Genomic DNA, 12,085 nt, shown 5'->3' with positions numbered 1-12,085 from the left:
GGCTCATCTGTATTGACTGCCCCTCGGTCAGCTCCTCGCGCAGGCTCATCTGCACTGACTGCCCCTCGGTCAGTTCATCATTCATGGAGATGGAGGTGAAAGTATTGCTAACCACTGCATTGTGGGTGGGGCGCGTGAGGCGCTGATCCTCGAAGGCGATGGACGATACGGTAGACTGGAGCATCGCTCTTTCGATGTTGTGGCGTCAGTGAGAGTGGGGATGATGAGAGAAGGGGTGAGGTATCAGGGGAAGGGGAAAGGCGAGGGGGGGAGCAGAGGGTGGGGGTATAATGATGGGGTGGATACTGTGCCTGAACAGTGGCGTACTTCTGTGTGGTTTGCTGCTACTATGTGAAGAGGTCGGTTAGGGCGTGAGGTGGATTGGTGTACACCTTCCACACACCACGGGAATGGACGCACGCATATATGCGTGGATGCGTGATTCAGAGCGAGAGCGAGATCGAGATCGAGGAGGGGTTGGGTGAGCGGAGGGGGCTCCCTCGCAGGGGGGGGGGGAGGAGGACATTAGTGGCAGTAACAGGAGCCAAGTGGGGCAGCTATGAAGGTGAGTCGGGCTACTGTATAGAAGCCAGTACATGGAGAGATATACACACAGCACCAATGTTGCTGAGATGAGGCACACGTTGAGGGGGTGGTGATTACAACATACACCTTGCCTGCTGTTCGTGTGCAATGATGAGGCTCTCTTTGAGTGTTTGCTGACCCAAAGCAAAACGTGATGGAAAAGGGCAAAGGGAAAAAAGGGAGCAAGAAGAAGAGGAGGACCACCCAACATCAAACCATGGGCACCTGCTTTCCCCACCCCCTTATAAACAATCACCCAAATCGTCGTGATCAGCACACACACACACACAGACAGAGGAGCGTTACAGCTGTACCCCCTGAGAGAACACACAAGACACCATCGCCGTCTGATCCTGCCGTGACAGAAGACAGGGAAAAATATGCCCAACGGCGTGGGCGAGGGGGAGGAAGGAGTTAAACGCTTGCTTGAGTGGGGGAGGAGGAGGTACACCCACGCCGTTCCCTCCATCTTGTATCGCCCCTCCTCCACCCTTGCTAGTCGCAAACTTACTCAAAGGCGCTTATCGTCAGCAACAACGGGGTGGTTGCCGCTCAAACCGAACAAGCTGGAGTGACGCGTACTCACGCCGCCCCTTTCCACTCATGCACATACGTGTTGGTTGGCAGAGCACGCGATGCGGAGAGCACCACACAGATATACACACATAGAGAAGCAGCACCGCTAGCCAACTCGCGGCTCGCGTGCCACATCCACTTTAGCAGAGGCGGGGGGGGGATGGAGGTGCATACCAACAGTAGTGACGGCGGCCAACCCACCAGCGTAAGCGAGGTGAACAGGAGGGAGGGAAGGGATGCGTGGGAGTGCGAGACGGCCGTGGTGGCGACGGGGGGCATGGCTTACGAAGTGGGGATCAGTGGCCTCGTCAAACAAGGAAGGCGGAGGAAGGGAGCTCTTCCCCCCAAATAATAAGCGATAGAAGAGATCACACACAGCGAAAAGGGGAGAAGCGGAGCTGCGAGGATGAATTGGATGTATCAGGGATACAGCGAAAGAGGGCGCGGGTGGGTAGGAGGGTTTTTTTTTTCAAGGATGATGTGCTCTGCAGAGCGTGTGGTGGAAGGAGGGGGGGGGAGAGGGAGAGGGAGGTGTGTTTGTCCGACTTGCATGCCCTTCGCCTAGTCTCTACGGCTTATCTGCGGCGTCTCCATTTCATCGCATTCGTTCTCCCACCGTGTCTCACAGCTTGACGTCAGCGCCGATCGCCTCCATCAACTCCTCCTCGAGCTTCTTTACCAAATCGTGTCCGTCATGGTTGGACTTCCACGACACCCTCTCGTGGCCGTCCTGCGTCACAGTGATCATGTCGTAATGATGGGGGCCGGAGATGGGGGAGGAGAGCCACAGCTGCACATTTGGGGCTTGCTTATTGAGTATGAAGACGCCACGCTCCGCCGTCTCGATGGTCAGCACGCCGCCATTGCAGCTGACATCCTCTACCGCCGCGCTGTCCAGTGCATCCACCTTCGTTTCAATGAGCTCGAGCAGCTCGTCAGCGGCTGTGTTGAACTTAATGTCGGTGAAGCCATCCATGCCAAGCTTGGAGTAATGGACAATGTGTGGGTTAGTAGTCGCTTCGCTGGGTCCGGTCGTGGCGACTGCGCGACGCGCAACAGTCATCGCGCTTGCTGTCATGAAACTCCTAGTAGTGTTCACGAGCGAGTACAAAGAGCCGACCGAGTAGCTAGTAGTCGTCATCACCATCGCGCGCAGTGCGACACGCTGATGCAGCCTTACCCACTTCATGATAACTACGTGTTTGCCCACCTCGTGGCAGCTTCCCCAGCTAGCACTGTAGGCACGCAGAACAAGCGGTGATGGGAGAACAGTAGGTATGAGTGCTGGTGCTTTCCGTCAAGCGGTGAAGTGTGTTTCTGTGTACGTGTAGGCTGAGAGGTGGGAGTGGGGGGGGGGAGGGGGGAAGGGAGAGGTGCAGCATGAGAAGGAGCAAAAAATTGGAAGGATAAGACATGTCTATCAAACAGAGAAGGGTGCGGCTTGTGTGCGTGGTGGTGGTGGGAGAAAGCGTGGTCTTATTCCTCAGCTGTCTCAGAGATATCCAGAGAAAAAGTGCGCCCATTTGTGCCCACCAGCCGTGGTTAGCAGTCGTGTACGCCGAAGAGAGGGAGGTCGGAGGATGAGAGGTGAACACAATTTTCGCTGTGTCTTCAGTCGGCGCACCTGTGAGCGGCGGCGCTTGTGAGAGTATGTGACGGCCTCATCTTCTGTAGGCGATGTAGAAGAATGACCTGACGGCGAAAGAGACGCTGACAAAGAGACGAGGAAAGGAGGCGGTGGTGAGGATGGGCGAGCGAGATCGATGTACTGTCTCGCTGTGGGACTCCTCCTTCCCTGAGCCCTTCCTCTTCCCCCCCCCCCCCCCCCCACACCCACCCCACACCGAGGGAGAGAGCGACATCACTCCGGTGGTGGCACAAACGCAAAACTGGAAGAGGCAAGAGAAGCGAGAGGTGCGCCTCAGCCGTACCACCCACACACCCGCCATACCCACACAGACAGGAGGGAGGGGGGCCCTGTGCGCGACCTTCACCATTGCCGTGCATCCCTCCCCAGCTTGGTACAGTATCCACTGTTTCCCATCTCTGTAGCTCTACTTGGCTATAGGTAGTGGCGCTCCTTGAGACGCTTCTGCGCCCAAATACCCTGTGCCACCCGATTCACAGTGGTGTCGAGATGGTTTGGCGCAGGCGGCACGCGCTTAGGCACAGTCGCCGCGCACTGTGAGCCGGCTTGCGCACCGATGGCCGCTACCTGTGCCAGCAGTAGCTGCAGCAGCTCGGTGTCCGCGGCTACGTCATGTCGCGCGTCCCGAACAGCACCACCTGTGCTTTGCCAACAGTGGCGGGATCTGCGCCGCGACACACTATGACTGTTCGCATCACTGGCCTTGCACGGTTGCATGCGCGCTGCGGAGCTTTCAGTATGAATAGCGTTTCCTTCCAAGCTTCTCGAGGGAGGATGCGAGTGACCCATCAACCGACCGTACGCGAGCGAGTGCTGCGCGATGGTTGTGGCGCTGGCTTTCTTTGATGCCTCTACCTTTTCCCTTTGATGGTGGCTGCTGATACTGCAGGTCTGAGCTCGCTGCCCCTGCTCGCAGCCAAGCACCTCACGGGCACGCTGGACGCGACCCGCTGCGGAGGACGGCAAGTTGCAGTCTGGGGTGTGCACGCTACCATCAGCCCCTCTGCGGTCAAAGGAGTGCCGTACATCATTGTTGTCGTCATCTGTGTTCGAGGCAGAGGCGGAAGCAGCGGCACACGGGCGGGCAGTGCGGCAGTGATAGTCGCGACCGGAACCGTTAGTGGTGGTGGTCACGCCTTCGTTGTCGCACTGGCCTTCTACCTGTCTTGTTGTCTCGTCAGCATCTTCCGGCCTCCACGTCGAGGCGGGGTTTGATGCCGTCGACGACGTATTGGGGTGTTGCTTGGCTGTGGGTTGCTGATATTGACGCTCAAGCAGCAGCTGCGCCAGCTCATTGACATCTACAGGCGTCACTAGGTTACCTGCTTGGCCCGCCGGCCTCGTTGCAAGAGCGGTTTGCTGTGGGTCACCTTCCTGCGTCCCCTCAGCCCGCCGACGCAGCAGCGCGAGTTCCTCCTTCAGTGTCGTCTCCTTGGCTCGATGTGCAGCCTTCAGCTGCGCAATGCGATTCTCGTAGTCTCCTTGGTGACTCGAAGTTGCCTGCTCAAGCTCGGCGACGCGCCGCTGGGCATCTGCAAGGGCTGCCCGAACTTCCTGGTAGGCGCGGCGCGACACCAATGCCTCTTGTGGCGATTGACTCGGGACATTGCACTCTCTGCTCTCTTCATTGCTAAGAGACAGCTGGCCTTGCTGTGAAAGGGCTCGCTCACCCTCTGTGATACCATCACCGCGGCCATCGACGACATCAGCGCATCTGTAAGCCTCCACCTCTGCCGGTGCTTCCCGAGTGTCAGTGGCGGTCGGCGGCCGCATTGAATGCGGCGACATAGCGTTCCACCAGTATTCTGGGCTGTAGAGCTGCGTGCCCGCAGCAACGGCGCCACCAGCCCCGCTGACATGACGACCAAGCACCAGGCAAGGCTCTTTGATGACGCGCCCTAACGGGCTTGCCTCACCGCTCGCCGCGCCGATCGACACTCGCGTTTCTATCGGTTGGAGCTGCCCCTCCGCACCGTGCGCCAGCAGCGACGTGTAGGGGTCGTACCGGCCAAGCACGCGCGGCAGCTCCTCACCGACGACCTGCTGCAGCACTACAAGTTGATTGTTAAAGCTGGAGCACAGCAGCTCAACGTATTGCTTCAGCAGCTTCATCTCATGTTTCACTAGCCGCACGCTGTTATACAGCGGAAACGCAACACCGTTCTGCAGGACGTCGTTCACCTGCCGCAACCGCTTCAACTCGGACGCGAGGGTGAGGTTGTGCGCATCCAGCCGGTCGTAGAGGCGGTGCATTCTATTGAGGCGCTGAAGGGCGTCGCCGTACTGCAGCTCAAGGGTATTGACCGCTTCGGAGGCGTACGCGAAGACGGCACCACGCTGAGGCACGTGACCATCACTGCGATGCCTGTACCCCCCTGGAGAGCTCAGCTGCCACTGGGCGGTGCTGGAGGGCTGGGAGTCTGAGGGTACAGCAGCAACAGGGGCCGCGGCGGCGCCGGTTGCAACATGCCCGGACGTAGATGGAGTGGCGGAGGTGGTGTTCAGCGGTGCTGGCAGCAGTAGCGTCGTTTTCTTGGTGGCCGGCGCTGCCTCGGTGAGGACAGAGGTGCTTTGACGGTTCATGCAAGGGGAGCGCCGCTGCGGGGGTTGCCGAGACGTAGTTGGCGATAATGACACCAGCTCTGGTGTGTGCAGTAGTGCCGTTTTCCGAGTCGAGTGGTGGTAGCCGCTGCCGTTAACGATACCTGTGCGCGATGCGTGGGAATGGGAAGAGGGGACGGGCGGTGATCGCGGGGGTGACGCTGCGTGGTATGAAGGACGTGGCACCGCGGAAGGTGTGGTCTGTCCAGCCCTGGCACCGGTGCTGCGGGCTGGGCTCCACAGACGGGATGGGGAGAGTACCGTGTGCTGCTGTTTCTGATGCCCCCGCGGGGAGGAGGACGCCGCTTGATGTTTCACGTGGGTTGCCACGGGCATGGTGAGGTTGTTGATGTCCTCGTGCTCGTCTGGCTCTAAGGCATAAGAATGTGTTCCGCTGTGGTACAGCTCGTTATGCGCCGCTGCGACTGCGATGCCAGGTGCGGCAGCGACGGCGGCAGCTGGTGGCCGCCTTATCGGGTGGTACTGCTCCGTGGAGGAGGAGCTGGTGGGCGATGGGTTTCTGTCGGTGCGACTTGCCGTCAACGCATGAGGCATGATCTCCTACAGGTCTAGATTTTCTTGCTTGTTCTCGACACGTACAGAGAGTGTGTACGTACAGAGAATAATGTGGAAAGGGGAGAGAGGGAGGGAGGGAGACGGCGAAGGGGAAATTTCAAGCGAGGTTCTACTCCAAGATGGAATCTAAAGAAAACCAAAGCAGAGAGGGTGAATGAATGAATGAGTGAGAGAGAGGGAGGGAGGGGAGGGGAGGAAGAGGGGTACTCAGGGAGATGCCAACAGGGAATACCCCGCGCAGCAGTAGGACGAGGCAGCGGTGCTTGGGTGTTGCTGCCTGTGTGTGTGTGTGTGATGATATTGTGTGTGTAAGTCACCTACGCTCTCTCTCTCTACAGGGATGCGCTTTTGTTTTTTTTCTAGTCTGAGCACCGCACGTCTCACCTCCTTCACGTGTCAGCAGGAGAGCGAATGGAAATGGGTGGGCGAGAGGGCGATTGCTAGAGGGGAGACCACGGAGAATAGCGCGTTCAGGATGAGATCGCAACCGGCATCAGAGGGGGGTGTCTGGGGAGAGGAGGAGGGGGGGAGTGGGTGCCTCAAGGGATAAGACCACAACCCCATCTCCCCCATCCCGCTCCGTGCGTGCGTTATAAGACCACGGCAGTCCCCAATCTGCGCTCCGCTGTGTTTGTGCACCCCCCCGCGGATTGCAGCTGCGCACGGTAAATTCGGTTTTGTGGGTCTCGTCTTAGGACTGGTCAGCATGCACAAGTAAAAGCCACAGGAGCAAAGAGAGAGAGAGAAAAGAAGCGAGGAGTGCTGTGGAGGAGAGCCAACTGAGAGAAACGAGCTGACAAGGAAAGCTTGTCATGACAGAGGAGTGGGGAGAGGAGGGAGCGGGGCTCATGCACAGGCAGAGGAAGGAGGAAGGGGGAAGGGGGGGGGTGGAGGTGGGACGCAGTCGACGAAAGCACAGAGAGAAAAGGAACACGAGAAAAAGAGGTTGAGTCGCGTCTGTGTGTGTGTGTGTGTGTGTGTGTGTGCGTGCGTGTTGCTGATGGCCGTGATCAGCTTCATGGAGGGCGCGCTCAAGCCAGAGAGAGAGAGAGAGCGAACAAAGATGGGGCAAAGCAGCTACAGGAAGGAGAAGAGAAGGAGAAAGAGATGGGAATGTCATTGCGACTGTGCACTCGCACAGAGAGAGAGAGAGAGGGAAGCAAACAAACCTCAAAGCATGCGGTGACATGGTGGGGGCGGCGGGAGAGAGTGCATCTCAGTTGAGGCCAGAGAAAAGAGGAAGAGTGGAAGAGGCGAAGGAGAGGGAAAATGAAGACGGCGGACGTTGATGGGCGAATGCTACTTTGATAGTGCAGATTAGTGGTCATGAAAGCCGTTAAAGGCGAGAGGAGGAGAGCTTGCTAGTGACGGCGGTGGTGGAGGGAGGGAGGGAGGGGGTAATGGTAACGGCTGCGGAGCTCAAAGAATGAGACTCTTCGATGCGTGAACCGTAGCACCAGTAAAATACCACAATGGGGAAGAGAGGCAAGTAGCGAGAAGAAAAGCAACGCGCTAGCAGAAGCGAGATACAAGGAGACAGAGAGACAAAGGGCAACAGCAGTCGTAGCAGCCATCACCGCTGCAGCGCAGAGAAGCATTGGCGGGGAGTAGGGGTGGGTAAGGAGGAGGAGGAGGGAGAGAGAGGGACTGTGAGACACAGAAAACAGCAAGAGTGCAGACAAAGAGATCAAGCTAGTTCGCAGCTCGCGCACGCGTGTGTGTGTGCTGAGCAGAATCCTTCCTTACTCAACCTACTCCGCTTCCTAGCACAGAACATCGAACATCTCTCCACAAATGTGGGACTGCATCTCCTGATATGTGCTACCGTCACCGTCATCGGCCCCCCTCTCCCGCGCAGCCGCGCCCTCTCCTGTGGTCACGTGCGAGTGAAGGATGCGATCCGGCAGGGAGGCTTGAATCGTCGTCAGGGTGTCGCGCAGCGCCTCCAGCACCATGGGGGGTTGACTGTGATCGAGGGAGAGCGCACACCGACACCAGTTCGCGACCATTGGCGGCAGCGAGGGCGGAATACGGTATCCTTGACCGCTGTTGCTTGGCTTCACCTGCGCTTCCGACGCCGCACCAGAGCGATGCGATGCGGTATCCCACATGTTGCCGGGGTGCTGCGTAGTGCCCGCGAACACGCGCTCCTCCACCTCTCTGTCTGTCTTCATGTGCGCGTAGGGCACCTGGCCTGTGAGGAGCGCAAGAAAGAGCTGCACAACGGCGTAACTCGCAGGGGCCGTGGCGCGCGCATGCGGACGCCACCGACTTCCGGCGACCTCGTGCGGTGTCCAGCTGCACGGTGGGCTGTAGCGGACAACGAAATGCTTTGATTGGCAGTGTAGCACATCCTCAGTGTTGTCGCAGTCGTTCTTCCTTCCTTGGCTGACGTACACCTCTGTCACCCACCCCTTTGGTGTCTGCGCTGCATCCACCACATCGCCAAAGCTTGCGTCGACGTGGCCTCCTCCATCCTCCCACGCCTTTAGGAAGCGTCTTTGCGGGTCAGATTGGCCCATGACGTCGGCCGCCCCTTCACGACTGTTCCCTTCAGCGAGGGAGGTGACTCTAGCCGCCCACACGGCGCTCTCGCCATTTATCGACAAGGGTGATGACTTTCTCCCATGTTGGTCTCCGCTACCACCACCGTACGGCTTCTTTGGCTGCTGAGGCCTTGGCTCTTCTCCCCCCTTCGGTTCCACCACGCGCACAACAAAGATGTTCGCAGGGTCGATGGTCAACCACGCCGTCCGCACCGCCTCAGACACCTCATGGCTGTCGTCCATGATGTACTGCAGCGCATCGGCGATTTGGGCGCAGATGTCGAGTGCCTCGTAAAGCGTGAAGTTGCGCCGCCTCACCATGGAGAGGGGCGCTGAGGAGGAGGTGGCGGAAAAGGGGGAAGCAAACAGCAAATCGCGAAGCGTGACGTAGGAAGTCTGCGCCGCAGTGGCAGCGGTGGACGCCAATGACGCACTCTGCAGCTCCAGGACGTACCCTAGCGCCATGATGGGCCTCCCAGTAGCGGTCGACACGGCACGCTGCCAGGGGAGGGTCACCGCGGCAGCACTTGCGGAGCGCTCCTCTGTCGCCTTCTTGCTTACCTCGACACCCTCCACTGCTGCATCGCCGTGGTTTTCGGCCGCCACCATGGTCCCGCCGCGCCCCGCCGATACCTCTGGCCTCTCCATGTTGTCGACAAACTTTTCCGTGTATCCACCGAGGCACGTGACAATATGAGGATGACACCACGTAGCGCGACACCCCACGTCCAGCACAAATTCCCCCGCATGCTGCATGGCCGCTTTCTGCACCTCGGCCTCGCCCGTGCCCGCTGCACCGCAGAGGGCCTTCACAACGACAGGGACGCCGTTGTACCGGTACACGTGCGGAACTACACGAAAACAAACATCCTCCTTCTCCTCCTCTTCCTCCCCAGCGCCGTGCCCCGTCGCCGCCAATGGCGATACGCCTTGTGGTCGACTGGCCTCTGGTACGTGCTGATCTGTCGGCTCGAGGTCTTGATAGAGGATTCGCCACGGACTCATGTTACGCCGCTGGTAGTAGGCAAGCAGGTCACGCTTATGTTGACTGACGCTGTCGGCTTCTTCGGAGGTGGAGTGATCTGCTTGTCCGCCAGGAACACCCATAGGGAAGAGTCGCTCCATCATGACTTTCGCATCTTCGGCGGAGTCCAGTGACTCTGCGACGGTATCCTCTTTCTCCAGCCCCACGTGCGAGTACATCGACCACGCCGCCCATAGGCGTCGATAAGCACTTTGGAAGAGCAGCCGACTCGTGAAGTGCTGAAACAGCAACGCCGGCCAGCACTGAGCCGGCCCCAGTGGATCGCCGTCGGGGCCGTAGAGCATCTGGAGTGCAGTAATGGGCTCCGCCGTGTTTGTCCCGGCCCCGCCGTCGTGTGCGCACTGACGCAGCAGCAGACACAAAGACTTCATCGCGGTCAGCAGCTGCTGCGACGGCGCCGGCTGCGGCATCTGATGCAGCGTGAAGGAGATCAGTCGCAGCCGACGAACAGCCAACGCGCATTGATGCTTGTTGATACGCCCTTGCTCCTTCGCTGCAGTGGCACTGATGAGAAGCTCATCGAAACTCCGCAGCAGGATTGGCGTGGTGTCCATCGGCTGATCGAACACGATGGGCTCGTGCGCTTCTTGCTCGAGGGGGTGATTCATCAGCCCTGCTAAGCTGGAGTGGGACTCACGCAAGTGTCCCTCGTGCTCATGCCATGCGGGTTGCTGAACGCCGGCGACTGACTGCGGCGCCACTTCTGATGATGCAGCAGGCGAGTTCTCCGCAAGCCTCTTAGACAACTGCGACTGCGCCACGAGGTCGGTGAGCTCGCTTTCCTCTTCCGTGCTCACAGACATGGTTTGGTAGCTTCTGGTATGTCTTTGTGTGTGCGTGAAATCCCAAGTGACGTTCCTCCACAGACACACACACACACACAGAGGAAGAGGGCAGGCGCACGGGAGGCAGGGGTGTGTGTGTGTGTGGGGGGGGGGGGATTGCAGTAAGAAGCGGAGAGAGCGAAAAAATAGAGAGGCGGGAGAGAAGAAGAAGGGTGCCGCACGTGCGAAGACGTGCAAAAGCGCAGATACACACACACACAGACACACAGAGAGAGATACGATTGCTGGTAAGGCTGCACGAGCACGAAGGAGTCACTTCTGAAGAGAAGGAAGACGCCCCCCCCCCACACAAAAAAAAAACAGCGAAGGGGAGTGGGAAGGAGAAGTGGGGTGGAGGTGAGGAGAGAACGAGTCGAGGAGTCGAGGTGGTGGTGGTGGAAGGAGAAGGGGTACCTTTACGAAGGAGAGAGCATCACTCCTGCACGTGCGGCGTACGCACGCCTAGTGGTAAAAGTAATGCTAGTCTCCACCCTTACCCACCTCTCTCTGTGCCTGCAGCGAGGAACGAAGGGGAGTGGGTAGGGATCCTAGGCGCAGCACTGCCTTGTGTTCACCACTTTCAAGAGGGAGGCCGAGTTGTGTGAGGGTTTGGGGCGTGGGGGTGTTTTTGCTTGTGCACAGGAGAAGCAGATACTGGGGACGGGAAATATCTTAGTGTGGTATCGGTGTCCAGTCCCCACTCTGTGTGTGGAGGGAAGCCAAGTAGTCCCTCCCTCCCACTCTCTCTGCCAGTGTCGAGCCACTTCTGACGGTGACAGGGCCAAGCACCTACAACGTGGGGGAGGTCAGAGCGGTGAATCGCTACAGATGTGGATGGTCAGGGCGTCCAGCATGACTCGAAGACATTACTCCCGGCCCTCGCTGCCCACTGGTATGGGGAGCTTGCGCCACCCCGAGGGATATGCATCAGGTGGTGGCCGGCGTAATGGGAGCGGCTGTGGGGCGACCTGTGAGGCGGAGGGCGTGGGTAGAACTTGAGGCGGGGGCCACACTGCGATGACTGGGTCGGCGCACTGCCATAACACGTGTGTCTCGAACTGTTTCGCACTAGGCGGATGGACCTGTGGCGGGCCGGGAGTCGAGTGGCGTTGAAGTCGTGTGTTGCATGGCAGAGAACGAACGCGCTGGAAAATGAAGAAGAGGAGGGAAGCAGCACCAGCGAGAGGAATACCCAGCCGTACATCAAAGAAAGCGACACGGCATTGTACTGAAGGTGTCGGAGGGCTCGCGGGGACCACGGGGTGCCAGCCCACCAATCACCTGCACGTTGGTGTAGAATCCCGACGTGCACCTGGGGCGCTCGGCTGCACGCGTGGTGAGAGGTCGTGTCGGTAGGGTATGGCCGCCGTCCACTGTGCTGTCCAGCGCGGTTGCACGGTGGAGACTATCCAACGCAGGGGCGCTGCAGCCGCTCACTGCAGACGCCGTCAACTCTTTCCTCTGCTGCACCACCGCTGGATTCCCCAGCAGCCACTCCAGCTCTGGGCTGTACATGTGAAGAGGAGGAGAGGGAGGGGCACCCACAGAAGCTGAGATGCACCGCACCGAGAGGTGATGCGTCTGTCGCCACCGTTTTCTGTGTTCCTTATCGGTAGCTGGAGCTTTGGCACGATCGTGTGCACGCGCCAGTGGGTAATAGAGCGAGCGAGCGAGGTAAAGCGAT

At 59.1% G+C, this 12,085-nt stretch overlaps 4 protein-coding genes across 4 annotated transcripts in view, besides 1 other annotated feature; all 4 read right to left on the bottom strand.

The window, feature by feature from the left end:
* The window catches only part of LPMP_251090 (hypothetical protein), a gene marked incomplete at both ends in the record, with an annotated part of 2,234 nt that extends 2,050 nt beyond the window's left edge, over window positions 1-184 (bottom strand). Inside the window, one exon of the mRNA XM_010701376.1 lies at window positions 1-184. Coding sequence (XP_010699678.1) covers window positions 1-184 — 184 coding nt within the window.
* A 1,599-nt stretch (window positions 185-1,783) lies between these two features.
* Window positions 1,784-2,350, bottom strand: LPMP_251080 (frataxin-like protein; the record flags this gene model as incomplete). The annotated part of the gene is made up of 1 exon (XM_010701375.1): window positions 1,784-2,350. One exon carries the CDS (start codon window positions 2,348-2,350, stop codon window positions 1,784-1,786), a length of 567 nt encoding a protein of 188 aa, XP_010699677.1.
* Window positions 2,351-3,223: 873 nt separating this feature from the next.
* LPMP_251070 (hypothetical protein) lies at window positions 3,224-5,965 on the bottom strand (the record flags this gene model as incomplete). Its single annotated transcript, XM_010701374.1, has 1 exon — window positions 3,224-5,965. The coding sequence occupies one exon, from the start codon at window positions 5,963-5,965 to the stop codon at window positions 3,224-3,226; it is 2,742 nt and encodes a 913-aa protein (XP_010699676.1).
* Window positions 5,966-7,749: 1,784 nt separating this feature from the next.
* LPMP_251060 (hypothetical protein) lies at window positions 7,750-10,380 on the bottom strand (the record flags this gene model as incomplete). Its single annotated transcript, XM_010701373.1, has 1 exon — window positions 7,750-10,380. One exon carries the CDS (start codon window positions 10,378-10,380, stop codon window positions 7,750-7,752), a length of 2,631 nt encoding a protein of 876 aa, XP_010699675.1.
* A 675-nt stretch (window positions 10,381-11,055) lies between these two features.
* Window positions 11,056-11,553: a repeat region.
* Window positions 11,554-12,085: the final 532 nt, after the last annotated feature.

Source organism: Leishmania panamensis (genome assembly GCF_000755165.1).
Source record: "Leishmania panamensis strain MHOM/PA/94/PSC-1 chromosome 25 sequence".
Lineage (NCBI taxonomy): Eukaryota > Euglenozoa > Kinetoplastea > Trypanosomatida > Trypanosomatidae > Leishmania > Leishmania panamensis.
This window is presented reverse-complemented; position numbering and strand designations above follow the sequence as displayed.